Source organism: Rhopilema esculentum, chromosome 13 (assembly GCF_057945365.1).
Source record: "Rhopilema esculentum isolate cy_ngs chromosome 13, ASM5794536v1, whole genome shotgun sequence".
Classification (NCBI taxonomy): Eukaryota; Metazoa; Cnidaria; class Scyphozoa; order Rhizostomeae; family Rhizostomatidae; genus Rhopilema; species Rhopilema esculentum.
In genome coordinates this window covers 78716-105788 of record NC_142827.1, presented here as the reverse complement: position 1 = coordinate 105788, position 27073 = coordinate 78716, and the positions used below count along the sequence as shown (strand labels likewise).

The window sequence follows — 27073 nt, the reverse complement described above, 5'->3', positions numbered from 1 at the left end:
AACAAAATGAACTAAGATGATCAAATAAAAAATGACACCATTAAAAGAGATTTTGCAAGTTGCAGTTTATGATGTTCACTGATATCGTGGTTGTAATAATCAAGGATGCAGACCAAAAAAGGCAATTTTATGCATACACTCGTTTGCCATCGAAATTAAAATTGTGACAAGAAGCACCATCTGTTTGGTACCAGTCTCATTCACTTTGGGTACACTTCAGTAGAAAGGGACAACAACACTGACTGAAGGCAAACGGTCAGAAAATAAACTGAAAAGCAGTAGTGCTTAAACTCACAATAGACACTACAAAGACTTAATGTGATGTAATCGATTTTATAGGATGACAAAGACACATGAAGATTACAAAACAATCTCACATTAACCAAATCCCTGACAAGGTGGTCAGGCACATAAACAGTTTTAAGCACAATATACTTGCAGTGCATGGAAAAAGCTTCAAATTGATCCCTCACATGGCACTATATGATAACCTGAACTGAAATTATGCATAATGATCAGAATTTGTGGACAGGTAAAAGTGGAAATCATGATGATTTTTTGGGAGACCCCTCCAGTTCTTTTTTTAATACTAGTTTATTTCTTAGTTTAAACAAATGTAAACAATTAGATCTTTCAAAATTCAGCAACATGAAGAAAATTGTAATGTACCATAAAAGCTCTATTAAGCCCCATCTCTATTAAGCCCCCTTCTCTAATAAGCCCCCCTTTTTCAAGCAGAAATTTAAAACAAGCCACCCTCTCTATTAAAGCCCCCCAAATTTTCATACAAGAAAAACTACTGACTAAATTGCAATGATTTAGTGATAGCTCATGATGCATTTTGTCAAAATATTGCCAGTTTCCAATTCATGTTTTTGAGAGTCAAAATTTTCTTGTCCAGTTCTGTCTTCAGTGTCTCTAACAGCTGTTGAGAATCACTCAGTGCAGTATAAGTTCCTGGAACAACCAATACATCAACAGGGGCATAACTTGGCCAATAGGCTTGGGGGGGGGGGGTGAAAAGGGTTTCTGCCCTGCAAAACTGAGTGGTGCCCTGCAGACCTCATAGCGAAGGTTGTCTATACTCTATAGGTTACTAGTGAAAGCTTCACCAGTGTCCACTGGTCTTTACCAAGGACAAACTTCTAAGCAATAAAAACAAACTTGAAACTTCATTGCCTATGAAATATCTATTTCTCTACGTGAGCGTAAATTAAATGTCAAATTTGACTTTCAATTGTAATAAAGCCTGTATTTCGTGGCATATGGTTAGGCGGGTTGGAGTATATGATGTAGATGGTGAAGAATCAAGTTTAGTGAGATAGGAGGACCCACCATGGTTGAGTCCGACGTGAAGAAAATTGTTGAAATTATACCTTGTAATAGGGCTAAAAAGCATAATTTAGCAGAATGCTATTGTGCTAAAAAAACTGATTATTGTTTATTGGGAAAAATAGGGAGGGGCATTTCATGCTAAAACTCTAGTGATAGACGTTGGGGAAGGAAAGAAACAGTAACCTTTTGTTTCAGACTCACATAGTTGTGAATGACAGAGGAAGATGTTGTTTTGATTGGAGAATTTTATTTCCTGAAAAGAAATGTGCATTTGCTTGTATCGAGAAGGCAATGTTTACACATCCAAAATTAAAACATTGCAATGATACAGAAAGTGATTTACTGAATTATTGCAAATAAAAGAAAAATAATAAAAAATATATGTGAAAAAATTAGTAATTAGATCAAACAAAATCAGCATCTTAACAGTTTATTCTCTTTTTATTTCATGCACTGTTAGAAAGTAGTAGAAAAAATGATAAAAATATTCTTATCTTGACCATAGTGAGGGCCTTCAGTCCCCTGTTCCCCCCAGTGACGCCCTGCCTGTCGTGAAAATAATTCACAACTTAAATTAACTTGTATGGACTCAACCTTGCCCTCATAAACATATGCATCAATCATTGCATGCATTGGCTATGACTTTCAGTAAGACATGCTTTTGCTTTGCAAATAACAGAGCTTATACTGATAAAATACTGTAACAAAATACTGATAAAAGATGTTAGCAAAAACAGCAGGATCTGATATAATGTTACTGTTAGGATCTTTAAGTTTAATTCCTTTTATGCTTATAACTGATTTAATTCCTGACCAAAGTTGCTTCATGTTGCTACTGTTTTTAAAATAATTGGAAAAATAGGTAGCTTTACTTTCTCTCAATGACTCTGTAAGTCCTTCAGGTCCACGGAAGAAACCATACTTGAGTTAGCTTTGGAAAGAGGGCATTCCACGACACAGGGTCATGTTTATTTAACTCTTTGGACCCTTCTTTAAGAAAGGAAATAAATTTTAATTCTTTCCATAAAGCCCTTTTCAAGACTCTTAAAGAAAAAGCTGTTAAGCAACTCATATGGCTCAGTTGTTAGAGGCGCTGACTACAGACCCAAGGGTCCATGGTTCCAGTCCCTGGCATGACCAAACTTTCACCCAGAGTGGGGAGAGTTGCCAGCTCTCTGTAATTCTAGGCGTAGGAATTGCGAGGTGTGGTCACATCGAGAGGAAGGACCAGGACACTATTTGATAAGCATAGCTTCACAGTGTCCTAAAACTACCTTCAGATGCTAGGTAGTAACAAATACAAATACAAATAAAAATGTGTAATGAATTTTATCCATAATTCAAAGGGTACTTTTGATAATGTTTGCAAATCCTTAAAGTGAGTTTTCAAATGTATAACCAGTGTGTGGATAAGCAGAAATTAATCCATAATTTTTATTACTATTATTATCATTATTTACCTGATTTCTTAACTTTTTGTAAAGATCTGAAACAGGCAGGTCATTATTCTTTTCAGCTTTATTAGCAATTACATCTTTTATGTACATTATTTTCTGTATTCTGCCATTAATCCATGGTTCATTTCTAAATTTTAGATCTTTTTGTAAGATTTTCTTTGTCAAGTTTATATCAAAGTAAGGTTTTTGTGAAGGCAGAGAAAGGACATAGAGCTTACAGATTTAAAAGTAACTTTGAGTAAAAATTGCCTTGTAAAGGCATTGGTTTGACTCCATCAAAAAGGCTGTTTTGCATTATTTTGACACTCCCTATGTAAAAATGGTATTTCTAAAAACTTCGAAATCCTCAATTAATTTCAAAATTTGACTCCTGGTCTAACAAGATATCTTGTTAGACAAACAAGTAGAGCTAGAGCCCAGTGTCCTTATGCCCAGGTAATTAAAACAAGAAGGAATGATGGAAAAGATGAATCATTTCCTTCTTATTTTAAAAATTTGATAGGTTATTTCAAATTTTAGATTTTTCAACAATAAGAAAGCAAATATTGGAAGAATCTAAACTACCAAGACAAAAGTATTGCAACACCTGCGAAGGCGATTAATGGCGGATCGCGCAATAACTTTTGTTGTTGTCTGATTAAGCTATTGTTTATTCAGCCAATGGCACGCAAATAAAATTGCAGATCCAATGAAGTGTTAATTCGAATATTCCATTTTCTTTTTTCAAAATTTTAAATCAGCAATTCAAGTAACTTTTAATTAAACAGATATTTTGTGGAGGTGCTTCTGGCTCTGATAAGTGCAGAAAATTGCTTTGGAATTGATGCACAAAATTTGTTGATGAAAGGCACTGGGATTCTCCTTCGTTCTCCATAAACTCTCTAAGTCAGTTCTTGTTTGGATCTTAGAGAACCTTGTGGATTTCAAATCAGATCATTTTCATTGGCAACAAGAAATATTAGCTTATTTTAAGGTTAGGTCTTTGTGATGGCCGAGGAAGGACATAGAGTTTGCAGATTTTCAGGTAAATTTGAGTAAAAATGGCCTTGTAACGGGGATGTATTGCTTTTTATGATAAAAACTGCCTTCCTCATTTTCCTAGCATTAATTTGATTCCACCAAAGAAACTGTTATGCATTATTTTGACATGTTTCACTGCATTAACTCGCACGTCGCTAGTTCATGATTTACTAATTTATATAGGCCTAAATGTACCAAAAAAATTATCCAAGTTTTATTGGAGAATTTCAAGGCTAAAAGAGTCAGAGCTAATAACTTCATTTGTTGTTTCCTAAACTTTCACTATTTTGCTATCATTTTCTATAAAAAGTTGCAAAATCTTTAGAGTCGAGAGACCAGTTACACGAAGTTTTATCGCAACTAATCGCTCCTTATCTTGTCAATATCTTGAATTTACCACTGCAGATATTTTTCTTATAACTGTAAAATTTCTTACGTTAATATTGTAACTCTAAGTTTTTCAAAATCCTCAATAAATTTCGAAGAATTTGCTTCCTGGTTTAGAATGATTATGCTTATTTTTGAGGGGAATATTTCAGTGTAAAGTTAAAAGTTTACAAAACTTCAAATTTTTTTGATGCCATTTTGATTAGTTTGTTGCAATACTTTTGTCCTGGTAGTGTAGATTATTTCAGCATAAAGTTTGCAAAGTTTCAATTTTTTGGATGCAATTTTGACTTTGGTGTTGAAATACTTTTGTCTTGTAGTGCATCTATTTGGAAGCTGCTTTTTCTTCCAATATTTGCTTTCGTATTGTTGAAAAATCTAAAATTTGAAATAACCTATCAAATTTTTAAAATAAGAAGGAAATGATTCATCTCTTCCATCATTCCTTCTTGTTTTAGTTACCTGGGCCTAAGGACACTGGGCTCGAACACTACTTGCAGCATTACAGAGGTCTAGTAATTTACCACTTTACCTATTTCTCACAATAGCAATTGATCAATTGTTGACCATATTGATCATCAAACAACAGGTTTTTACAAAATGAATATGCCTTTGTGAAAACTGAAGGTTAGGCCCAGACGGCCATTTATTAGCTAAATCCCCTTAGATTACTGGTGCCAAGTCATACTATCAATCTGTAATTAGGTAGGTCATAAAATAGAACCAAAGCGAATACCTTTCTCTGTCCTTAGGTATAGACACTTTCTGATCCCGCAGTTACTGACATCTGGATTTGTGTGTAACTCTTTGCATCCTAGGGACCCTGTCGTAAAACGAATAATGTGGGCGCAGCCATGGCGTAGTTTCGCCAGTTATTCGCAGGTTGGCGCATTCTGCGCTGGCAGTTAATTCTATTTCGTTACCAGCCTACGTCGTTACGTAATTGTACGAGAGAGAGTGCCGCGCATGCGCCAACCAGTTGTGCATGCCTTGCCGCCGCCAGACAACGTGTTCGTTCCACTCGTGGTTTTTTGTTGTCGGATTTCTGCAGCTTGAACAGATAAGTTTTCATTTTTGTACTCAAGTTAATTTCTCTTTCTTTCACCGAAACCATGTCTTCTGATGACCTCGATATTGAGATCTCAGAAGAGCCATCTACAGTTCCCAAGCCTGATTTGACCTTTGATCCGAATCTTCTCATGACTTTGATGTCTCAGATGGAGCAAAGGTTAAGTGAGAATTCAAAAATTCTGTCAATTTTGGTCGAGAAAGACACAAACTTTTCCGTTTCAAATGAAGCATTTGACCCCGCATGTAAAAGGGCAAAATTGGGTCTTAATCCCTCATTTGTAGCTTCCCCGAAAGCACATCCTGCCTCATCACTGAATGCAATTTCAGCAGCTACAGAGATAGCAACAGCCACTGCTGCAGAGACAGCAACTAATGGGATGGGATCTCCCAACATTGACCTATCAAATGCTCGTCCCTCAGAGGAGGATGCCTTAAGTTTATTTGGAGGGGCGGAATTTGATCCTTCTGATCCATCAGAGATGGAAAATGAGGCCCTACTGACCTCAATTGATGAGGCCTTACTGCCATCCACAGAGAGAGGCCCACCTATTTCTGCCCAGCTGGCAAAAATTATCGATGGAAAATTCGGCACAGAATTTGACCTGTCCAAAACGGAAAGAAATTTTGGACAAATATCCCTCTCCTGTCAGAAATCGCTTAGCCAGCCTAACTTCTGACTACCCGTTAGATTAAAACTCGTTAGAAAAAACAATTGATTAACTTAAGAGGACTGTATTAGGTAAATCGAATAGAGACTGTATAGATATCATAGTCTAGAGTGACATAGATTTTACTCACATGTAGATTTTACCCTAGCATAGGTAGCATCTAAAATAGAGCCTATGGTGTCTCTCGACCGAATGAAGTCTGAAACGAATTCCTACTGAATATATAGCGATATAAAGGATTAATTTAGCTACATTACATCACTAAGGATTACATCATATGGCGCTGTTGGCCCTATGTCGCTAGGTTACACACACGCCTCCAGCTAAATATTTATTATCTACGTACTAAATACCATAACAACAAATACAAACAACCAGATGATTCTAAAATACCCTAGACGTAATCAGGTTGCCTAATAGATAAAAATAAATCCAAACACAAAAGAGGAAAAATGCGATTAATATACTTTCTTCATTCAAAGTCATTCAACTCTATCAGTAGCCAATTACCAATTCACGATACTCCTGAAAATTGCCAAACACTTTTTTCACCGAAGATAAATCCGGAGATCTGGGGTAAATTAAACCCTAACTCTAAACGGAATGACATAAAATTATCTGTTTTGCAAGATGGCCTACTAAAGGCCACATCAGCAGTCTCTGTTGCAGTAAGTGACCTCCTTTTTGCCAGAGAGCAAAAAACCACACCTGATTACAAGGCCCTAATTGGTGAATTAATTGATTCAATTGTTTTAATTGGTCACGTAAACAGGGAACTCACTTTTAAACGCAGGGACTCCCTCAGGCCCCATCTTAGTGCAGAATTTAAGCAAGTTTGTTCCAGGAATATTAAGCCTGGCAATTTTATTTTTGGGGATGATCTGCCTGAAACATTAAAGCAAATGAGGGCTACTAACAGAATTGTTAGGAGCGCTACCCCATTGTTATCTTCAGGTTTTTCTGCCCCTCGAAGTTATGGCCCAAGAACAGCCGCATCCCAGTACCATCATGGTATAGCACCAACTACTCCACGTAACTCTTTTTTAGGGTATCGGGGGAGGCTGCCATACAACCCCCGCCAAAACAATCGGCAGCAGCAGTTCACAAAAAAAAAGTTTATGAAGAACTAATTAAAGCTAAAACACAGGTAAATAATTTTCACAAGTTTGTCAGTACTTCCCTAATCCCCTATTTGCAATCTGAAGTTCAGTCCTTCAGTGCTGGACAACTAGCCAATTTTATTTCAGATTGGAATGAAATTACATCTGATCCACAAATTCTTTGCACTATTTTTGGTGATAAGATAGATTTTATTGGCTACCCACCACAGCAGGTCTCGTACCCGCCAAACTTTATTTGCAAATATCATGTCCAAAAGGCTGAAGAAGAGATCGTGTCACTTTTGGATAAAGGTGTCATTGTAAAATGTGAACATGAGCCTGAGGAATTCATTTCTCCTATATTTACTGTGCCTAAAAACGAGGATAACATCAGATTGATTTTAAATCTCAAAAAGTTTGATGAGTATGTGGAGTATGCACATTTCACAATGGAAACTATTCATTCTTGCACTTGTTACACCCAACTGCTGGATGGCATCCCTTGACTTAAAGGATGCCTATTATAGTGTAAGGGTTGACCTTGACCACCAGAAATATCTTAAATTTCAGTATAATGGACAGTTGTATAAATTCACCTGTTATGCCAATGGACTATCTTCATGCCCTCGAAAATTCACAAAGATTGTAAAACCCCCACTCTCTAAGCTTCGTCTCATGAATCATATTGTCACTGCATATATCGATGACTTGACTTGTATTTACAAAATGATACTTTTGAAGGCTGTGTGGAGACGGTTGTTGATACTACAATTTTTTTTGACAAACTTGGTTTTGTTATACACCCAGAAAAATCCCAGTTTGTACCATCACAACAAATTGTTTTTCTTGGGTTCATAATTGACTCTGTTGAAATGAAAGTCTATCTCACAGACAAAAGACGTCAGAAACTGTTCAATCATATAAATCATTTACTGCAGGATAGCAAAGATGTTACTATCCAATATGTAGCAAAAATCATTGGTCACATTGTCTCCAGCTTACCAGCAGTCCAGTATGGGCCTCTTTATTATAGGTGGCTTGAAAAAGATAAGTCAAGATCTTTAAAAGAAAACAAAGGGAATTTTAAAGCTACAATGTCACTTTCCCACAAGGCTAAATCTGATCTCAAATGGTGGTCAAATAACATTCAAACATGCTATAATGTTATAGTCCATCCCCCAATTACTGCAACTTTATATTCTGATGCTTCTCTGAAGGGTTGGGGGGCAGTACTAAATGATGTTTCGACTGGAGGACAGTGGTCTCCTCAAGAGGCTAGTTGCCATATCAACTATCTTGAACTTCTTGCCGCCTTCTTGGCCATTCGAGCCTATTCTAAACTTCTCTCACACCAACATGTGAGAATTATGATTGACAATACTGCAGCAGTAGGAATCATAAATAACATGGGCACTTGCCATAGTGATACTTGTCATGAATTAACTGTTGCAATATGGCAATTTTGTGTGGTACACAATATATGGCTTACAGCTGCCCATCTCCCAGGCTCTACTAATATAATTGCAGACAGAGAGTCTAGATCATTTGCAAATCAAGATTCTGAATGGATGTTTAATTCCACTACTCTCTGCAAAGCATTAAAAACCCTTTGTTTTAAGCCAAACATTGATTTATTTGCATCTAGACTTAACCACCAGTTTTCAAAATACTGTGCTTTTCGACCTGATCCAGATGCTGTTTGCATAGATACTTTTTCTATTGTGTGGTCACACCTTGATTTTTATTGTTTTCCGCCCTTTAGCTGCATTCTGACAACGCTTCAAAAGATCAAGAGGGAAAAGGCTACAGGAGTCCTGATTGTACCAAAATGGCCAACACAGTAGTATTACACAGTAGCTTGTCAGACCACCAGTAGTATTACCCCCATCTGCCCAGCATCTGTCTCTTCCAGCAGCTCCAGCCCAAAAACATCCCTTGTACAAGAAAATGACCATTCTTGTATGTTTATTGTCAGGGAAAAGTTAATGTCCCAAGGTCTATCCCCTGCTGCCATTGAAATAATAATGTCATCTTGGAGACAGGGTACCAAATCTCAGTATCAGTCATCCTTATTGAAATGGTTGGACTTTTGTATTGACCGCAAGATTGACTTTTTTGTCCCTTCAGTACCCCAAGCAATTGAATTCCTTTCCCATCTTTTCCACAATGGGTCATCATACAGTTCCATCAATACTGCAAGATCAGCACTTTCCTCATTCTTATCATTTGGTAGTGAGACCCCATTTGGGCAATTACCCATTGTTAAACGCTTCATGAAAGGAGTATATGAGTTAAGGCCTAACTTCCCAAAACATAAAGATATTTGGGATTTAAAATTAGTTTTTGATTATTTTGAGCCTAAACAGTTGAGCCTAAAGGACCTTACACTGAAAGTTACATTCTTGTTATTCTTATTGAGTGGCCAGAGATGCCAAACTATTCAATACTTGAATATTGATCATATGAAGAAGTCTTCAAATAAATATACATTTTATATAATGAAGAAAGTTAAGCAGTCTCGTGTAGGCAAGCATACAGCACCCCTGCAATTCTTACGTTACGATAATGATGATAAGCTTTGTGTTGTTCATCACCTGGATGAATATATATCCCGCACACAGTTGTTGCGAAGCTCAGAGAAGCAGTTATTGATAAGCTTCACAAAGCCACATTTACCTGTTTCTAAAGATACTTTATCAAGGTGGGTTAATGCGGCAGGGGCAGTGCGGGTGAATGACTCGGCCTTGGGTGTTGGCTTGAAAGCACGACCCGATAGCTCAGCGGTAGAGCACTTGACGTATAAAGTAGGACTGTAGAGTGTATGGAGGCATTTTAATTGAGTGGGTGAAGAGGATAAACATGGTACGGCGTGGCTCTGGGAATAAAGGGCTGGGAGAAATGGGAAGGGTTAAAAGTATCACCTGTGCATAACAGCATAAAGTTAGAGTTGGCGGGGTTGAGTTTGGCTATGGGAAGGGCGTGTCAAATGGGTTGGGTAGAGGAAGAAAGAGGGTACCTAATCTGGGAATGGGTTTGTATGTATAAAATGGTTGGAGGACAGGGCTGTTGAAAGTTTGGAACAAGGGGGGGGGGGGGTGGGATGCCTAATCTGTTTCAGGGGCCCCATTTGAGGCCCCAATTAATTAGTGTAAATTTTGTATTTCGACATGTGCATGTTTCCTTGTATCAGACGCCACAATATCGTTGTCCATAGAGAATGTGGCGAGATTATTGGTGGAAAAATGATTGTTTTTGTTATAGTTACAGTTATATCAACGAGCTATAGTAAAATCACACTTACGAATACACCTGATGGGTCTATAGAGCGGTTGCAATAGAACCCCCTTGCCTCGTTTCCAATATTGCTGCCATCTTGACGGGCAAGGCGGCTTTTTCGAAAACGTAAACATGGCCACTCAAAGCAGCGAGATTTCTCTTTCGTCGTACGTTCAATCGATGGGAGCATCAGCGAAGACTCGGTACTTATCAAAAATCGAGTGCATTGAAGAAGACCCGTACTTGTTGAAAAAACCTGCTCTCGGCGAGAACATGAAACACTTGCCTAACGTAGACTACACTGACATTGTTAATTACCTTGTCTATTCAACAAATTACCTGACGGAGAAGGAGATAAAGGCGAAAAAGTCATTACAAGCTTATAAAAACTTCTTGAGTGGGTGGGTTTTAGAAGCGGCAACAAAATTATACAAGGACAAGTGCGTTTTGATAGGAACGTCATTCGCAGCATGCAAATAAAACGCCATTAAAACCATGGGTTCTTTTGAAAGCAGATGGAGAAATAGAAACAGCCCATTGCACATGTATGGCTGGTCTGGGAGAAGCTTGCTCAAATGTTGCGTCACTATTATTCTATGTAGATGCATTTCATCGTACAAAAGAAGCAACAACATGTACCCAAGAACAGTGCAAATGGCTGTTGCCTAAAGCGGTTAAAGAAGTGCCTTACCTACCTGTTGCTGAAATAGATTTCAAAGGGGCAGTAAGAAAGATGCAAGATTTTAATTTTGGCAGTAAAAGTAAGGAAGAAAGTCATGGGCCAGTTAAAAAGAAGAAAATGGAAAATGCTTGCTCTACTGGTCAAGATACGAAGCAAAAGGAATTCCTTAACAAGATTAGTTTGTGTGGTACTAGACCAGCTATTTTGTCAATAGCAGAGCCTTTTAATGAAGGTTTTGTTCCCTTTGGAGCCATCAGCAACCTGTATCTACCAGAATTGTATTCTCCTTCAAATTCAGGGTGCTCTTTTGATATTATTCAAAGGAAATGTGCTGAAGTTGTGCTGCCAGTATTGTCAGAGGAACAACTTCAGAGAATCCAAAAAGAGACAGCAAAGCAGTCAAAGTCAAAGCTTTGGTTTAGGCTCCGGTCTTGTAGAATCACTGCTTCAAGACTCAAACAAGCTTGTAGTACTGATGTCTGCAACCCAAGCAAGAGCCTGATAAAATCCATATGTTACCCAACAGAGTGCATATTTACAAGTGACGCTGTAGCTTGGGGTTTGGAAATGGAGAGCATTGCTGTAGCTGCTTATGTAAAAGCCATGGAAGCAGAACACAAAAATTTTCAGTTTTTCAAGGCAGGATTGATTTTAAACAATAAATGGCCATTTTTAGGAGCCTCCCCAGATGGTTTGATATGTTGCGAATGCTGTGGGGAAGGTGTTCTTGAGGTCAAATGTCCTTACAGCTGCAGAGAAATTTCACTGAATGAATATGCTTGCAAAGCCGATTCCATGCTAGTGCCTTTATGCCGCTCATTTGCACTCAAGCATGGGCATCAATATTATTTTCAAGTTCAATGCCAACTAGCAATGTCTGGGGCAAAGTATGCGCATTTTGTAGTATGGACACCAAAGGAAACACATACTGAGACAATCTATCCAAACCAGTCTTTCTTTGATGTTAATGTTAGTAAAGCAAAAAAGTTCTTTCAGCTCTGTGTCCTACCAGAACTACTTGGAAAATACTATACAAAACAATGAGATAATAACAAAATCAGATAATATTTTTCTGTTTTATATATTTCTGTGAATTTTTATAATAATAAAAATTAATCATCAGACAGTTGGTAATAAAAGCTAAAAGATGATATGGAAAGACATACATTATTTGGTGTGCAAACAAAAGAGTTTTCTATATAAAAATAGTAAGAGAACAACCAAGAGAATATTAGTATATAAGGTACAAAAACATGTGGCAACATTTCAATTACAAAAAGCCATTTGAAAAACAATGATTGTTAAGTTTGTTTTAATCAGTTAGATTTTGCTAGACTATAAGGTTCAGAAAGTGGATGGAAAACTTTTTTGTCTCAATAGAAAAAGGCATTTTTCCATATGAAGAGAGGTCCTATGAAAAGTAGATAAAAAACAGCTGTGAATATAAGTTAACCAAAAGTAAAGAAACTAATTGAAAATGAAAATATATACAACAAGAAAACTAATTAAATGGAACAACAGAGTCACAAATGTTTGTAAGAGCACAGCACACCACTGCTATCTTGTCTATCTGGGGACTGGAATGTTGACTATAACATGCTTCAACGGGAAGAATACCACTAAGGATTTGGAATTTCTGACGTACCAGGCCTATAACTCGTTCAACATGAGTTCTCACATTTGCAATTCTTCGTGTCTCTTCAACTTCAAGGGATGATAATTGGCCTTTCCCTTTGGTAAAGGCTGGTATCTCCAATCTGGCCCCCTTTAGTGCCACACTTTCGCTGATGATGAAGCCCCTGTCTGCCAACACAATGTCACCTGGAAGCAGTCTGTTTAAAATGTGACAGTTTTCTGTCAAATATTTGTCACTCGTGCGACCTCCCCATGCCTTGGAAATGAAAGAAATGACACCTTGTGGACAGATACCAATCAAAAACTTTACTGTATTATGATGTTTATAATTGCTCCAAGTGCATGCACGGGCCAATAAATCACCTGGACGCTCAATAAATACTTCAAAGCAGTCGATCACAACAACTACTGTACGACCATAGGCTTGAACAAAATCATGAGGCATAGTCTTTTGGAGCTCTTCTCTGTCTGGCCACTTTATGAGAAATTTAAGCTCTCTAGCCATGACATCGATCCATTTATCAAAAATTCTTGAAGCCGTTGACTTCGAAATATTAAAACGATAAGCCAAATCCTGAAATGTTAAGTTTAACCTGAGACTTATCATAGTGAGCAAAAACTCTTGAAACATTGTCAAACAATTCCGGTGTGTTTGTGAAATAGAGTCAGCAAGGAATGAAAACACTGACATCAACAAAAGATAATTGGGCATACCGGTTAAAAACGAAACCATTTCGTTATCCTGCTGCAATCTATTAATATCGATTGGTATCATAGAAATTACTTTTTCTTTTAGACCTTTATTATCGTTCTCCAATAAAGACAAGTTTTGCTCCAGGTTTTCAATATCAAGCATCGTAAAGTCCGTCTGAACCCCAATTGAAATTGACTTTGGAGATGAGCTGTTTCCATCGTTGTTAGTCGATTGCTCGTCGAACGTAAAGGACTCAGTGTTATCTACGACATCTGTAGGCCGGTCTAAGCCTTCCAATTGCGAAGCGGTACGTTTTCCTGATCGCTCCTTGCGTCTTTCCCAGCGAGAAGAAGTTTCTGATTTTACATTTAAATGACCTAAACGCAAGGTGGGGGCCCAATCTGGGTGGGACTTTTGAAACAGAGCCGCGGGTTTACCAGTTATGAAATGATCAGAACAAACCCAAACAAACTTTTTCCCCTCGAGATCTGCACGTCGTATGTTACTTAGCCACTTATTTCTTCGTTCAGTAGAATACTCCTTCGTTTGCTGATCCAAATGCGTTATTATTTTTTGCAAACGATGAAATGAGCGGTTTTTTTCGCGGTCGGACCGATTTGAACACCCGAAAACACTGCAACAGTTCACCATATTGGATCAACGAGCACCGTCATAATGGCGGATGCGAGGTTACGCTAAATGGTTGCTGGGCAACAGATGGGTATTGAAACCGCTCTATTGATTGAGTTGTAATGGCAGTTATGTTACATTGTGTATTTCACTGAAAAAGCCGTTTGATTTGGACATGAAGTTTAATTGTTATATTTCCAATACGAGGAAATAGTTAATCAGTAAGTGTTGTCATACTGGCCTCATACCAAAGAAGAAATAGATAAGAACACATTGGCGAGCCGTGAATTATGTTTTTATAGGCATAGAAGGTAAAAACTAAAAAACCAATATGTGAATAAAAGTATAAAATCCAAAATAGAAAAATGAGAAAAAAGGAGTTAAGGAGTAGTCACTACCACCTGGTCACAGCCTCAAACTCCGATTGGGGGTGGTTGTGTGTGCCCTTGTATGTTTTAAGCAATTAGCTTGTAAGTGGGCAGAAAATGATAAAAAGGCAACTCATCAGCCAGAAACCCACGAGGGACATTTCGGGGCTTTAATTCGGTATGTCCGTTTCTCGTGGGCGCCCCTCGCAATCCTGCGTCCAGGATCACGGTTGCAAAATAAATATATACGCAAATAAGAATGAAAATTTAATAATCAGTGGATGCCGTACCTCTAGTGTAATATTTACATATTGTAAAAGTTAAGGGCGCATGATGCTTAGAGAAGCGGCTTTGTGTTGATGGCCTACTTTAGAGTGTACCAATCGATCCTTGAGGTTAGGCCTTCTGGTGAGGGCTAGAACCGGTCTGGTGTCATTCCATATTTGTTTAAGATAAGCATCAGCTGAGATCAAGTGCCAATGTTTAGTAAGGACGGAACCTAATATGCCGGGGCGAAATATTAGAGAAGCCCTGTATGCCGGGGCGAAATATGAGTATACTCTTAAATTTAATTTATTTTGAAAATTTATTTCGTGACATTGGATTCTCGTCGTCGTATTGCTTTGTTCCTGTATACCTTTCTTTTAAATATTATATGTTTTTATATTAGCTGATAACAAGGCCAGGGGCGGATACAGAATAAAAGTTGACGGTCGCACATAAACACTATTCAGCAGGCGGTCTAGGGGGCCTCCCTCGTGGTGAAGGGTAGAGCCATGATAGGGACCCAGCCCCCTCCTTCCTCCTGGAACCAGAGCAACTAGGTTTAATTTCAAAGGCAAAAACCCTAAAGCTCACAATGTCAATTATTGCAACCACATTAAATAGATTCGAATAAATTCGCCTTTTTTTCAAGAAAGTCATCTTGATTTTTGGTCTAGAATATTATTTTCATGTCTTGTAGGCGTTAGTTTTCTAACTGTGATTTGTCCCGTATCTTCAGGAGCGGAAGTTGCCTCACCAACGAGGTTTGCAGGCCTTGTAGGAGTTTGAGGGTGGCGACAGGACTGGGGTCCTGAAACGTTCAAATTGTTCAGTCAAATTCAAATTCAAATTTTCAAATTCAAATTTTCAAATTCAAATTTTCAAATTCAAATTTTCAAATTCAAATTCATTGGTATTCAGCAACTAATTACAGGGTACTTAAATTAATTATTATAGTAGTTAATACAGAATATATGACATTTATTTTAGCTAATAACAAATAAGTTGGCTAGGACGCTGGGAGGAACCGAAACGGTTTTCGAGCCTAGCACCCTAAGGTAATAGTTAATCGTACAGTATAACAGTAACAATGGAACAAGTAAAAGTTAATTACAAGTAGAAACTAATTACTAACAATTTTGATTTGAATTTAACATATAACAGAAGAAGAATAGAAAAATATTAAGATTAAGATACAAATATTGAGAAAAAAAGAACAAAATACAATTCCAGATTTTAACTCCATTGAACGTAATGAATCTCTTTTTAAGGTTAGTTCTTGCTTGGGGGATAGCAAATTTTTGTTTTGCAGCTTGCCGTGTATCATAGCTATGTCTTGATGTTGTCTTTTGGAAGAGCTGGCAAAGAAAATCCATTTGGGTGCCTGTGTTTACGTCATACATAAACTTTGCACATTGCAGGGTCTAACTATCATTGAGGTTTAATATATCAAATTTATGGTAAATTGGTTTGGAGCTTGCTGTGTTTTTAGCAAAGTTCATTATTCGTAGAGCTTTGTTTAGATTTCGGCCCATAGGTTTTAGGGAGGACAGATTTGCACTCCCCCAGTTAATTAAAGCATAGTTGACGTGAGGCTCGATAAAAGAAAAGTATAAGTTCCTTAAGATTTGTGGAGGAACATAATGCCTAACCTTAGCTAGTAATCCAATGCCTTTAGAAATTTTTAGATTTACCTGTTGAATGTGTTGTTTCCAGCTAATGTCCTTATCTAAGAGTACACTAAGGTATTTTATACAATCCTTTTGAGCAATTGATTTGTTATTAATTGCTAAGTTTATTTTATTTGTTTTATTTTTTATCGAGGGAGAGATTATGAGGAAGTTAGATTTATCAACATTTAAGGTCAGTTTATTGGCTACTAACCAGTCTGAAACTTTGCTGAGCTCATCGTTTACGATTAATTCTAATTGACTTAGATTCTTATGCGAGAAGAAGATACTAGTATCATCAGCAAAGAGGTGAAATTTTAGGATGTTCGACGAAAACAGCATATCGTTAATATATAGAAGAAAAAGCAAGGGCCCAAGGACACTGCCTTGTGGGACTCCAAATTTTATATTGCAAGATTCTGATAGAGTGCCATTTATGCATACTTTTTGTGATCGGTTTGTTAGGTAAGATTTGAACCAATTAAGGGTTATGCCTCTTACTCCGTAATATTCAAGCTTGTTGATTAGTAAATTGTGGTCAACAGTATCAAAAGCTTTAGCAAAATCTAGAAAGATACAAGTTGAAAACTGTTTGTTTTCAACAGCATTTACTAACTGTGTACAGACTTCGAGTATGGCAAGAGAGGTTGATTTGTTTTTTTGGAATCCAAACTGGTGATTAAAAATTATTTTATGCATATCAAGGAACTTTATTAGTCTGGCATGCATTAATTTTTCAAATATTTTATTAAAAATAGGAAGTAGGGAGATAGGTCGGTAGTTTGTAACCTCAAGTTGAGACTTTCCCTTGTAAACGGGCACTACTTTAGCATATTTCAGCATAGTAGGACAGACTCCCGAGCTAAAGGATTCATTGATTAGATCTGTCAATGGTTCTTTTAAAGAATTGCCAATACATTTGATAAGTTTTACGGGTACATCATAACGCGATATTAGTAAAAAAATTGTTGAAAGCATTTGCTACACTTTTACGATCCGATAACAAGCTACCTGCAATATTCAATTGGAAACTGCGTGAATTTTTTGCTTTATTTTTATGAAGAAAGTCGTTGATGCCTCGCCATATTTTTTTAGAATCATTTTTATAAGTTTCAAAATAGGACAAGTGATACAGTTTTTTGCTGAGTCTTATGACGTGATTTAGCTTGTTTTTGTAAATTTTATAACGTTGGAACCAGAAAGTGTCTTTAGTTTTAATAAACTTTTTATAAAGTGAATTTTTAGTTGAAATAGCCTTTAAGATGGAAATCCAGGGTATAAGCTGTTGTTTACGTTTGGTTCTTTGTCTCAGTGGGGCGTGTTTATTAATAATAGTTAACAGCTGAGATTGAAACAAGTTATATTTTGTATCTAGGTCATTTGAGTTTACAAGACTAGAATTAAAATCTATTTTATTGATATCATCTATGTAATTTTTATTAACAAAGTTTCGATAATCTCGCGACATTGTTATGTCTTTGGTGTTATTTTTACCTTTTGCATCATATATTACGAAATTGGGTAGATGATCTGAAACCTTATCGATAAGATTTCCACTAACTGCGTTCAGCTGAAGAGAATTGATGAATATATTATCAATTAAACTAGGAGTAGAAGTATCATTTATTCTCGTTGGTTGGATAATTAATGGTCTTAGAAAGTTTGCAAGCATTAAGTTAAGAAAGGAATCAGCACATGGTATTTTATCAAATTTTAGAAGATTAAGGTTGAAATCTCCGCTTAGTATGACTAATTTGTTTTCTCGGCCTATTTTATTAAGGACAGTTTCAAGGTATTTTAGAAAACCTGAGGAGTCTTTGCAGGGATGCTTGTATGCAACACCGATCAAGGTAGTTTTTCCCTTAGGGTTATTAATCTCAATCCAGAGTGATTCGAATTCGCAATTTTTATCTTTTGAAGCTTTTGAAAGATCGTCACGTCGAAGAAAAGATAGGTGGTCAGCTAGAAAAAGGCCACAGCCACCCTTAAGGCTATTGCCTGTTAGTCCCTGATAGTCATGGTAGCCTTCTAACCTGAGCTGACTTATACAGGCATTGTTTTGCTTGGTATGCCAAGTTTCAGTAAGTGCTAGAATATCAAATCTATAGTCAAGGTTACAGAGCAGAGTTTGTAGGTTTCCAAGATTTTTCCGGACGGAGGAGATGTTTGTGTGTAGAATACCCGACGTATTATTTTTATTTAGGTTTAGCTTTTGAGTAAGTTTATGGAATTCATGGTTATCATAGTAGTTAAAATTAGTGCTGTCATCTAGATTGGTATCAACATCATTTGTGAATAGCATTTCGTGTTCTTTAAAAGCTAGTTTACAAGTTTTAAGGCTATCAAAGTGACTCTAGTTTACTAGGGAGATACCCGAGGATTGACATTTACATGAGAAATTGGAGTTGAAAGAAAGAGTAGACAGTTCATCGTTGTCGATCTGTGAGAAAGGAAGTGAAGATAATAGACTAGAAATGCAGTGTGGACATTGCCAAGATGTTAAATGAGAATCAACTTCATTTATACAGAAAGTGTTTAACTTGGCACATGTTTTGTGAATGAGATGAAGGCATTGACCACAGGGAATGGAATTTATGGCAGAGCGGATAGACTTCTTACAGACCGAACAAGTTTTGTCATATCCTGTTGATGCAGATGTGATAAGATTGAATTTGGAGACGGATTTAGCACTTGCAGTAAAATTAAGCTCCCTATTGAGTTTGGCGTCATCAAGGTTTTGAAAAGGAAACACGGTGTTGCGGCATGGGCGGCAAAACCAAGTACTATCTTCGTCGATTGCGAGAATCTAAAAATCCTTTTTTTTTTAAACCTGAACATTTCAAATGAAACCAGAAATCACAGAAATCACAACAAATTGAGTTGTGATTATCGCAGACTATTTTGTTACACCTAGGGCAGAGTCTGTTTTCACTCATTTGTATTTTTATGGGTTGTTTGTAAGTATCTGAAAGTTACATAAAATAGATATAAAATTAGTAAAAACTGTTTTTGAATAATGGCTGAATAGAAGAAAAGGAAAAAAAGTACCTCACTCTATTTTATCCAGGTCCGCAATGAAATTTACCTTAAGGGCTGGGGCCTTTTCATCTTTTCGTAAGAATATTGAGCCATTTCGTGTCCTGATGAATTTAATGTTCATTTCTTGTTTTTTGATCTTCGTTAGGCGCAATAGGTTTTTGAGACGGCTGGTCAGGCTTTCGTTGATGAAGATTTTTCCTATGTTTGGGTTATTAGGGTCGGGCTGCAAATCGTAACCAAGATCTGTGGTGCGAAGTTTCTTAGCTTTGGTTTTGGACTCTTTTGACATGAATTGCTCCTTCTTTTTCCTCGATTTGAATTTTACGATTATAGGGCCATCAGGCCTGCGTAAAATGCGATGGCATGCTTCGATGTCGTCTTCCTTCAGTGGGATATCAATTTTTTCTGCTAATTTAAGGACTATTTCTTCACAATTTTCCTTATCATCACGCGGAATACCACCGAACTCGAGCATTTCTCTCCTACCATACTGCTCAAGGTCATCAATTGTTTTAGCACGTTGATCGTCTTTCTTCTCAAGCTTGATGATACGAGAGGCCAAACTTTCGTTTTCCTTTTTCAGTTCAATGTTCTCACGCATAAGATTCCCAACTTGTGTCCGAAAAGTTTCGTATTGGTCGGCTTGAAATTGTTGAGAGTTTTCAATGTCAACCAGTTTTTTTCAATGTTTGTTAGACGAGAGCCAAGAGTATTTTCTATTCGACGTTGCTAAAACGAGGAACAAGCGGAACAACCTAGTAACAAGCGGAACAACCCAGTAACAACCCAGGAACAAGCGGAACAACCCAGTAACAACCCAGGAACAAGCAGAACAACCCAGTAACAAGCGGAAATGTGAAGTTATTGTTTTGTAAATAACACATGGGGGCGTTTATAAGCCAACTCTCTAAAGTTCGTTTGGGCTAGCACGTGCACTATCAAGAGGCCGTCAAACACTTCCGTTATGTAATTTTTTGGCAGTTCGCGGCCATTTTCCCTCCTTTTCACACAACCGTACATAGTTTGATGGATCAGAAAACCTGTCGTTGTGGTTTTTCACCCGAATCAAACACCGACATAGAAAGGCAAGGGCTGGTACACAAAAAGCCCAAATTGAGGGGTCGAAAATTGAGGTGGGGGATAATATTTAGAATATATTAATGGCAACCGAAGGGGCAAAAGGACCGGGAGGTGTGGGGGTGTCACACCTCCCCGATAGTATCTCAATGAGAAATTTCAGGTAAAATCTCAATAAACTAACAACAAATGTTGCCAAGTTTGTACGAGAAATAATCAGACAAAGCAAAAAATTGGAAATTCTCCTGTGAACTGAATCAAAACTCCATTTCTAGGCATAGATTTTTACTCATTACTTTTGATTGTACACTATTAATTGTCGCATTTTTTATGTTCAAAATACAGTCACACAAGAATGAAAAAAATAGAATGATATCTATAAACCTACATTTTCAGTAGAGATTCTTCCGAGTTTCTTGTGAGTTAATAACAATCTTAAAAAGTACGTCTATTGGAATGAAGATAGATTTTCAAAAATTAAATAAACGAGGAAGAGGGCCTCTTCAGTTTTCAACTTCAGAGTAAGCCTTTATTTGATTTGCATTTAAACATCTCTATACGGCAATCTGGCACTAGACCCCCTTCCCCCCTTAGAAATTTTTTCTATGCCTGATTAATGCCTTCACGGAGGCCCTTAGACATAGGGGGTAAATTTATTGAAAATAGCAAAAGTATGCAAAAAAGACGATTGCAAGAAATGACTGGAAGAAATGTTCTAAAACGCATTTTGAGCTACCATAAAAGCTCTATTAAGCCCCCCTCTCTATTAAGTCCCCCCTTATCAAGCAAAAACTTTAAATAAGCCTCCCCTCTCTATTAAGCCCCCCCCTCTCTAGCCTTTGATGTCAAACACAGAAAACATACGCATTTAACCATTGTATTTTTCATGAAACTGAGTTGATATTAACGTTTGAAAAGTTGTTGTAGCAGTAACTATATTAACTTTTCTTGTTATATTAATGTTGTAATTACGTTAGAGGCCATCTTGGCCTAGATACCTTTTTAATAAAAAAAAGCAAGTAACCTGTTTACTCCATTGTTGTTAATTTCAAATATTTATTGTTAATTTCTCTTACAACTTATAATTTCGATTAAAGAAGAAGTCAACTTTCCGCCTCAGTAAAATTATTTCTGGGCAAACCATCAGTTTCTCGTAGGCACATCAATGTCATTTTCTCCCCAGGCGATTGAATGGCGCAGTATCGTGAACTAATGATGGCAAGGTGACAAACACGCAACCAATGTTTGGCGTTTTCATCATCATCATAAAAAATTATCTATCTAAATACACTTAGTTGAAGAGCCATTCTTACATCAGCTATTTACGTTAATCGAGTGCTTCTTCTTACAAACATAATAAGCAACAATTTGCAGCAGATTAAACAACAGTAGCAACATAAAAAATGCGACAATTAATAGTGTACAATCAAAAGTAATGAGTAAAAATCTATGCCTAGAAATGGAGTTTTGATTCAGTTCACAGGAGAATTTCCAATTTTTTGCTTTGTCTGATTATTTCTCGTACAAACTTGGCAACATTTGTTGTTAGTTTATTGAGATTTTACCTGAAATTTCTCATTGAGATACTATCGGGGAGGTGTGACACCCCCACACCTCCCGGTCCTTTTGCCCCTTCGGTTGCCATTAATATATTCTAAATATTATCCCCCACCTCAATTTTCGACCCCTCAATTTGGGCTTTTTGTGTACCAGCCCTTGCCTTTCTATGTCGGTGTTTGATTCGAGTGAAAAACCACAACGACAGGTTTTCTGATCCATCAAACTATGTACGGTTGTGTGAAAAGGAGGGAAAATGGCCGCGAACTGCCAAAAAATTACATAACGGAAGTGTTTGACGGCCTCTTGATAGTGCACGTGCTAGCCCAAACGAACTTTAGAGAGTTGGCTTATAAACGCCCCCATGTGTTATTTACAAAACAATAACTTCACATTTCCGCTTGTTACTGGGTTGTTCTGCTTGTTCCTGGGTTGTTACTGGGTTGTTCCGCTTGTTCCTGGGTTGTTACTGGGTTGTTCCGCTTGTTACTAGGTTGTTCCGCTTGTTCCTCGTTTTAGCAACGTCGATTTTCTATTTCTGTTTTTACTGTGTCTTGGATTCCAGAAATTGTTTTACCAAGGCGATTTTCCACAGCACTCAAGTTTTGTGAAATGAAGTCTTTGATTTCTTTATTCATCTCCATTTTTATTAATATTATTTAAACTCTGTTTCATTTTAAAACATAAAATTAAAAGAAAAAACATAAAAAGAGTTCACCAAATTAGTTATTTGACAGCATGAGGTATTACAAGTTCTTTCATGTTACCGCCAAATAATATACGTCCGCTCACTAGCGCGACACGTACGTGTCTAGCGCGAGTCGAACATTTATCAAACATTTTTCCCTTTTAAAAGGTTTTCCAAATTTTCCAGCAAATTCAAACACGCTGTTGAGACTGAAATATCTTGAGATTCAGAAGTGTACACTTCCTGTGCACCTCTTCCGTATGGATAAAGAAAATTGGGATTCTTCTCCTTCACAACTTTCAACCTCGTCCACTTTCTTCTCTGCTGGCAAGAGTTGTGCGGCACAGTAATCTAACATATTGTAACAGACTTTTCGTGCACAAATATGAAAACTTGAAATTTGATTGGTGAGATTTGGTAAAATATTTGCATAACAAAACGCCCTGCATATTTGTGCAGCACGGGCGACATGCCTAAAAATCATACTGTCTACGGTCTAGGATGGTCTTTGAATTTCTTCTATATTGAAATGAATCGTAGCATTGTGTGTGAGATCCTGTGTTTATTGTGTAAAGAGAGGTTAATGTATTATCTGTAAGGAGGGAAATAAAAGATTATGGTAAGCATGATTGCCTTATATCGATGGCTGAAGACTAAAACTAAATTCTGAACATCTGACGGTCTTCCGTGCGACCTGTGCGACACCCTGAATCCGCCCCTGTAACAAGCAACACGAAGAAACGTACGAACTTTTCGTTGCCTTAAACTATTAACATTTTTCTAAAAATCATCTCGTTTGTTGTACTCTTCCACATTTCCTGTTACTTTTTTCCTCCTTTGCTCAAAAGTAAACATAATAAAAGTTTTCACGGTATCATTGTTACGTATATACGATTTCATAAGGGCGGCAACATTTCATTATGGCGGATTTCGCAATAAACAAAGTCCCTGCGTCAGTTTCTCTCGGTGCCCGGTGGTTACTTTGCGCATGGCAAGTACATTTTTCCTATATGCTCAACTAGGTATATATATTTCCTAGTGTAGAGTTCTCGATCTATGTTCTGACATTTTAAACTCTGAAGAGTGTCAGAGGAAAATTTCAGACCTGTCAACTCTCCCGGTTTTGCCGGAAGACTCCAGGTTTTGCTTGCTTTCTCCCGGCCTCCCGGTTTTTTATGATTTTCTCCCTGTTCTTCCTTGTCTTTCAGCAAAGGTTTTCTTATAGCAGAAATGACTGAAATGAATTTCTTCGCGACAAAGTTCTTTGTCAGTGTTTTCAAATTAACGAAAACGTTAAAAACCATTAGGAAGACGCTACCCATGATCATTGTTGTCATTAACTGTTTGTCTAAAATGACTTTTTTGACAGGTATGTTGTCTATGAATTCAACAAATTCCAGGGATCTCCCTGTTTTGGGCCAAACCTCCCTGTTTTTCTCAACAAAATATCTGAAATCTCCAGGTTTTGAAAATTTTAGATTGACAGGTCTGCGAAAAGCTTTAGTTTACTAAATGTTTCCTTTTTCAAAGCCAGTTTCAAGTTTTGTACCACAAGAAGCAGGGACGGACTTAGCGGGGGGTATAGGGGGTGCGACACCACCCCCCCACACTTTTTCTGTCTCCTTCGATAAATTTGGTTCCATTCGGTAAAAACCACTTTTTGGTAGTCAGTGTTGTGAACTAGTGTCAACAATGCTTTGGCCACGTGTTCAATGCTACCATGTCATTGATCACATGTTTATCTGTTGACCTATAGGTCATAGTACAACTCCCCAGGGGGCTCGTCACCAGTCCACATTTATGCCTACGTAAATGTAAGGACAGAGTTGGAATGGATAGGTGTATGATCGGTCCGAATGATAAAGTCAAAAAATTGTAATACTCTCGCTCTCTGTGTTCTTTCTCACCTTGCTTAGGCCCAAGATACAATATTTTGGCGCCCAACGTGGGGCTTTAAGCAAGGAAATGCTCTGAGAAAGTTTGTTTTAGTTGTTTCGATATGTCTCAAGAAAACAAAGATGTTGATCTGCTAAGGTAGAAGGCCTTACGCGGAGGTAACAGAGCCGTTGTTACCAAATTGATCAAAGAAGTTCTCCTCATTACTCGTGAATCCGTTGACGATACTCCTCTGACGGATTTAAATGCTCGTCGCGACTCAATCGAAGAAATACTGGAAGTGAAGTTCAAGTATTTGAAATTGCTCGAGGAAAAGATTCTCTCAAGTTGTTCAACTGCCGAAATTGAAAGAGAAATCGAAGAATCCTCAGAATGGGAAATAAAGATCGATGAAACTCTGGCAAAGATCAAGGAATTTTGCAAAGGAAGTTACTCTTCTCCATCTCGAAATGCAAATGTTCTCGATACACAAGGTGAAATTCCTTCCCCGGCAAGGGTCGACTTGAACGCTTCAGCTTCACCTTTCCGCCCTTCGCAGCAACTCTCATCTCCTCAAAACAGTGCGTTATTTCGTGGAAATAGTGAAATGTCGTATCAGCAAGGAATGAAGCTTTCAAAAATTACTCTCCAAAGATTTGATGGAAATGTTATGAAATCTCAACCTTTTTGGCAAGCCTTCGAAAGTGCTGTCCACAATAATCCCACTATGTCCGATGTAAACAAGTTAAACTACCTGTTAAGCTTGTTGGAAGGGAAGGCGTACCGTGCAGTTGAAGGTCTAGATTTACGAGCTGATAACTATGAACATGCCGTACAAATTCTGAAAACAAGGTTTGGTAAATGGCAGCAGATAGTGAATGTGTAAGACACTCGGTTTAGCAAAACGCAGAACTTTCGACATCAATTTTCATTCATCTTTTTTGGCATAGGCCATCCACTTTTTCACAAACACGCGGTCGCGTGAAAACGAGGCAAATAGATTACGTAATCCCTAAAAAGAGTTCCTTATTGGGGGGGGGGGGGGGTTTGAAACAACTTAAATTTACCATCTAATAATATTAAATATACCATTGTTCTTACAATCCAACATACACCCCTCCAAGGTAAATGTTGTCCTCAACATTGAATCTGTTTTCTTGAAACTTTGCTTCCGGGTCACTGTTTCTCACTTCAGTTCTTGTAATGGCGCCTTACAACAACTGTCCAATCAACTCTCTTCACTTTTGTATCACTGCAACCCGACATTTTGTCTATTCAATACAATATGTTGTATCAGGTAAACTGCTCGCAGTCAACAATTTTTCTTCTGGTGAGTCACACCTTTTGTTGATGTCGTTTATAACAATTTTATGCAAATTTTAACGATCAAGTGGTCCATTTCCAAACACGATAATGTTTTTTTTGTTATGAATAGCTATTAAAAGTACTTTGTCACAATGTTCCACATGATGTGTCTTTATGTACAATATATCGGTCTAATTGGTAGCATTCTGTGGCCTCCTGGTATGAACATCGGGTGAATGAAGACTAGTGGTGTTACAGGAAACTGTCCTTGGGCGTTTCCGAATGGTTGCTGTGGAAAAACTGAATTAACAAAATAGTTGGCTGAATTTCCTGGGGCTGCGTACATCAACCGAGTTGGAGGTAAGCGGGTTCTTTTGGGTCTTCTGGTTTGTTCTGATTCTGGGCTAGCAGGTAGGTACACATCTGCTTCTGGTCTCAGGTTTGTTGCATATTCATTGTCAGCTGGTTCAGGGTTTTGTTCTTGTTCTTGAATTCTTGGTTCTCCCTCTGCAACCTGTGCTTGATTGATAGTATTTTCTGTTCTGGGTGCAGCTGTTTCTTCAATATCATTTGGGTAAAACCCAATTTCTTCTGTCTCCTCCTCCTCCCTTTGGAATGATTGGTCTGCTGTTGTGTTATGACTATCTGTTTGTTTATGTTTCCGAGCTGACTTATTTCTTCTTGATGGGATTGGATCATCAGGTGTAAGCACGTCACATGGGAGCAATAGGTTTCTATGAACAGTGCCTTTTCGACCTCCACCCTTTTCTGGTTCTATGGTATAAACCGGGCTTGTTTCATGAAATTGACTCAAAACTTTATAAACCTTGTCCTCCCAGTAGAAGCGGATCTTGCCAGGTCCACCCTTCTCTGAATTCCGTACAAGTACTCGATCTCCTGGATAGAGAGCAACTCCTCTGGCTTTCTTATCATACTGTTCTTTACTTTGACTTGCACTTTTCGCGGCATGTGTGAAGGCTGTTCTGTACGCCTCTTGCATTGCAGATCTCCATTGTTTGACATAAGATGGATAATCTTTCTGTGAACTATGCTTATTTATGTTGAATGCAAGGTCGATAGGCAAACGTGGTGATCTGCCAAAAAGCAGGAAAAATGGAAAATATCCAGTAGCATCGTGTTTACAGCTGTTATATGCATGGACAAGTTTCGGGAGGTGATCACGCCAATGGGTCTTATATGTTTCTGGTAGTGTTCTTAACATCGATAGCAGTGTCCTATTAAATCGTTCTGCCTTACCGTTTCCTTCCGGGTGAT

At 37.7% G+C, this 27073-nt stretch overlaps 5 protein-coding genes across 6 annotated transcripts in view; 2 read left to right on the top strand and 3 right to left on the bottom strand.

Annotated features, from left to right (window-relative positions):
* The window catches only part of LOC135692151 (eukaryotic elongation factor 2 kinase), a 33635-nt gene extending 28547 nt beyond the window's left edge, over positions 1-5088 (bottom strand). Inside the window, exon 1 of one of the 2 annotated variants that reach the window (XM_065210199.2) lies at positions 4936-5088. The gene's annotated coding sequence lies outside the window, so the exon portion shown is untranslated. The remainder of the gene's footprint in view (positions 1-4935) is intronic. The other variant, XM_065210200.2, reaches the window with a different exon arrangement.
* Positions 5089-7064: 1976 nt separating this feature from the next.
* On the top strand, positions 7065-9855 carry LOC148958578 (uncharacterized). Its single transcript, XM_089112156.1, has one exon. It carries the CDS (start codon positions 9000-9002, stop codon positions 9852-9854), a length of 855 nt encoding a protein of 284 aa, XP_088968282.1. The 5' UTR covers positions 7065-8999; the 3' UTR covers position 9855.
* A 1006-nt stretch (positions 9856-10861) lies between these two features.
* Positions 10862-12040, top strand: LOC135692156 (uncharacterized). Its single transcript, XM_065210209.1, has one exon. The coding sequence runs from the start codon at positions 10862-10864 to the stop codon at positions 12038-12040; it is 1179 nt and encodes a 392-aa protein (XP_065066281.1).
* Positions 12041-12497: 457 nt separating this feature from the next.
* On the bottom strand, positions 12498-13976 carry LOC135692155 (uncharacterized). The gene has a single exon (XM_065210207.1). It carries the CDS (start codon positions 13974-13976, stop codon positions 12498-12500), a length of 1479 nt encoding a protein of 492 aa, XP_065066279.1.
* Positions 13977-19306: 5330 nt separating this feature from the next.
* On the bottom strand, positions 19307-19897 carry LOC148958577 (uncharacterized). Its single transcript, XM_089112158.1, has one exon. It carries the CDS (start codon positions 19895-19897, stop codon positions 19307-19309), a length of 591 nt encoding a protein of 196 aa, XP_088968284.1.
* Between the last annotated feature and the right edge of the window lie 7176 nt (positions 19898-27073).

Bases quoted from the DNA above. Each gene is read 5' to 3' on its own strand.
- LOC148958577 (XM_089112158.1), bottom strand. From the start codon at position 19,897: ATGCGTGAGAACATTGAACTGAAAAAGGAAAACGAAAGTTTGGCCTCT.
- LOC135692155 (XM_065210207.1), bottom strand. From the start codon at position 13,976: ATGGTGAACTGTTGCAGTGTTTTCGGGTGTTCAAATCGGTCCGACCGC.
- LOC135692156 (XM_065210209.1), top strand. From the start codon at position 10,862: ATGGCTGGTCTGGGAGAAGCTTGCTCAAATGTTGCGTCACTATTATTC.
- LOC148958578 (XM_089112156.1), top strand. From the start codon at position 9,000: ATGTTTATTGTCAGGGAAAAGTTAATGTCCCAAGGTCTATCCCCTGCT.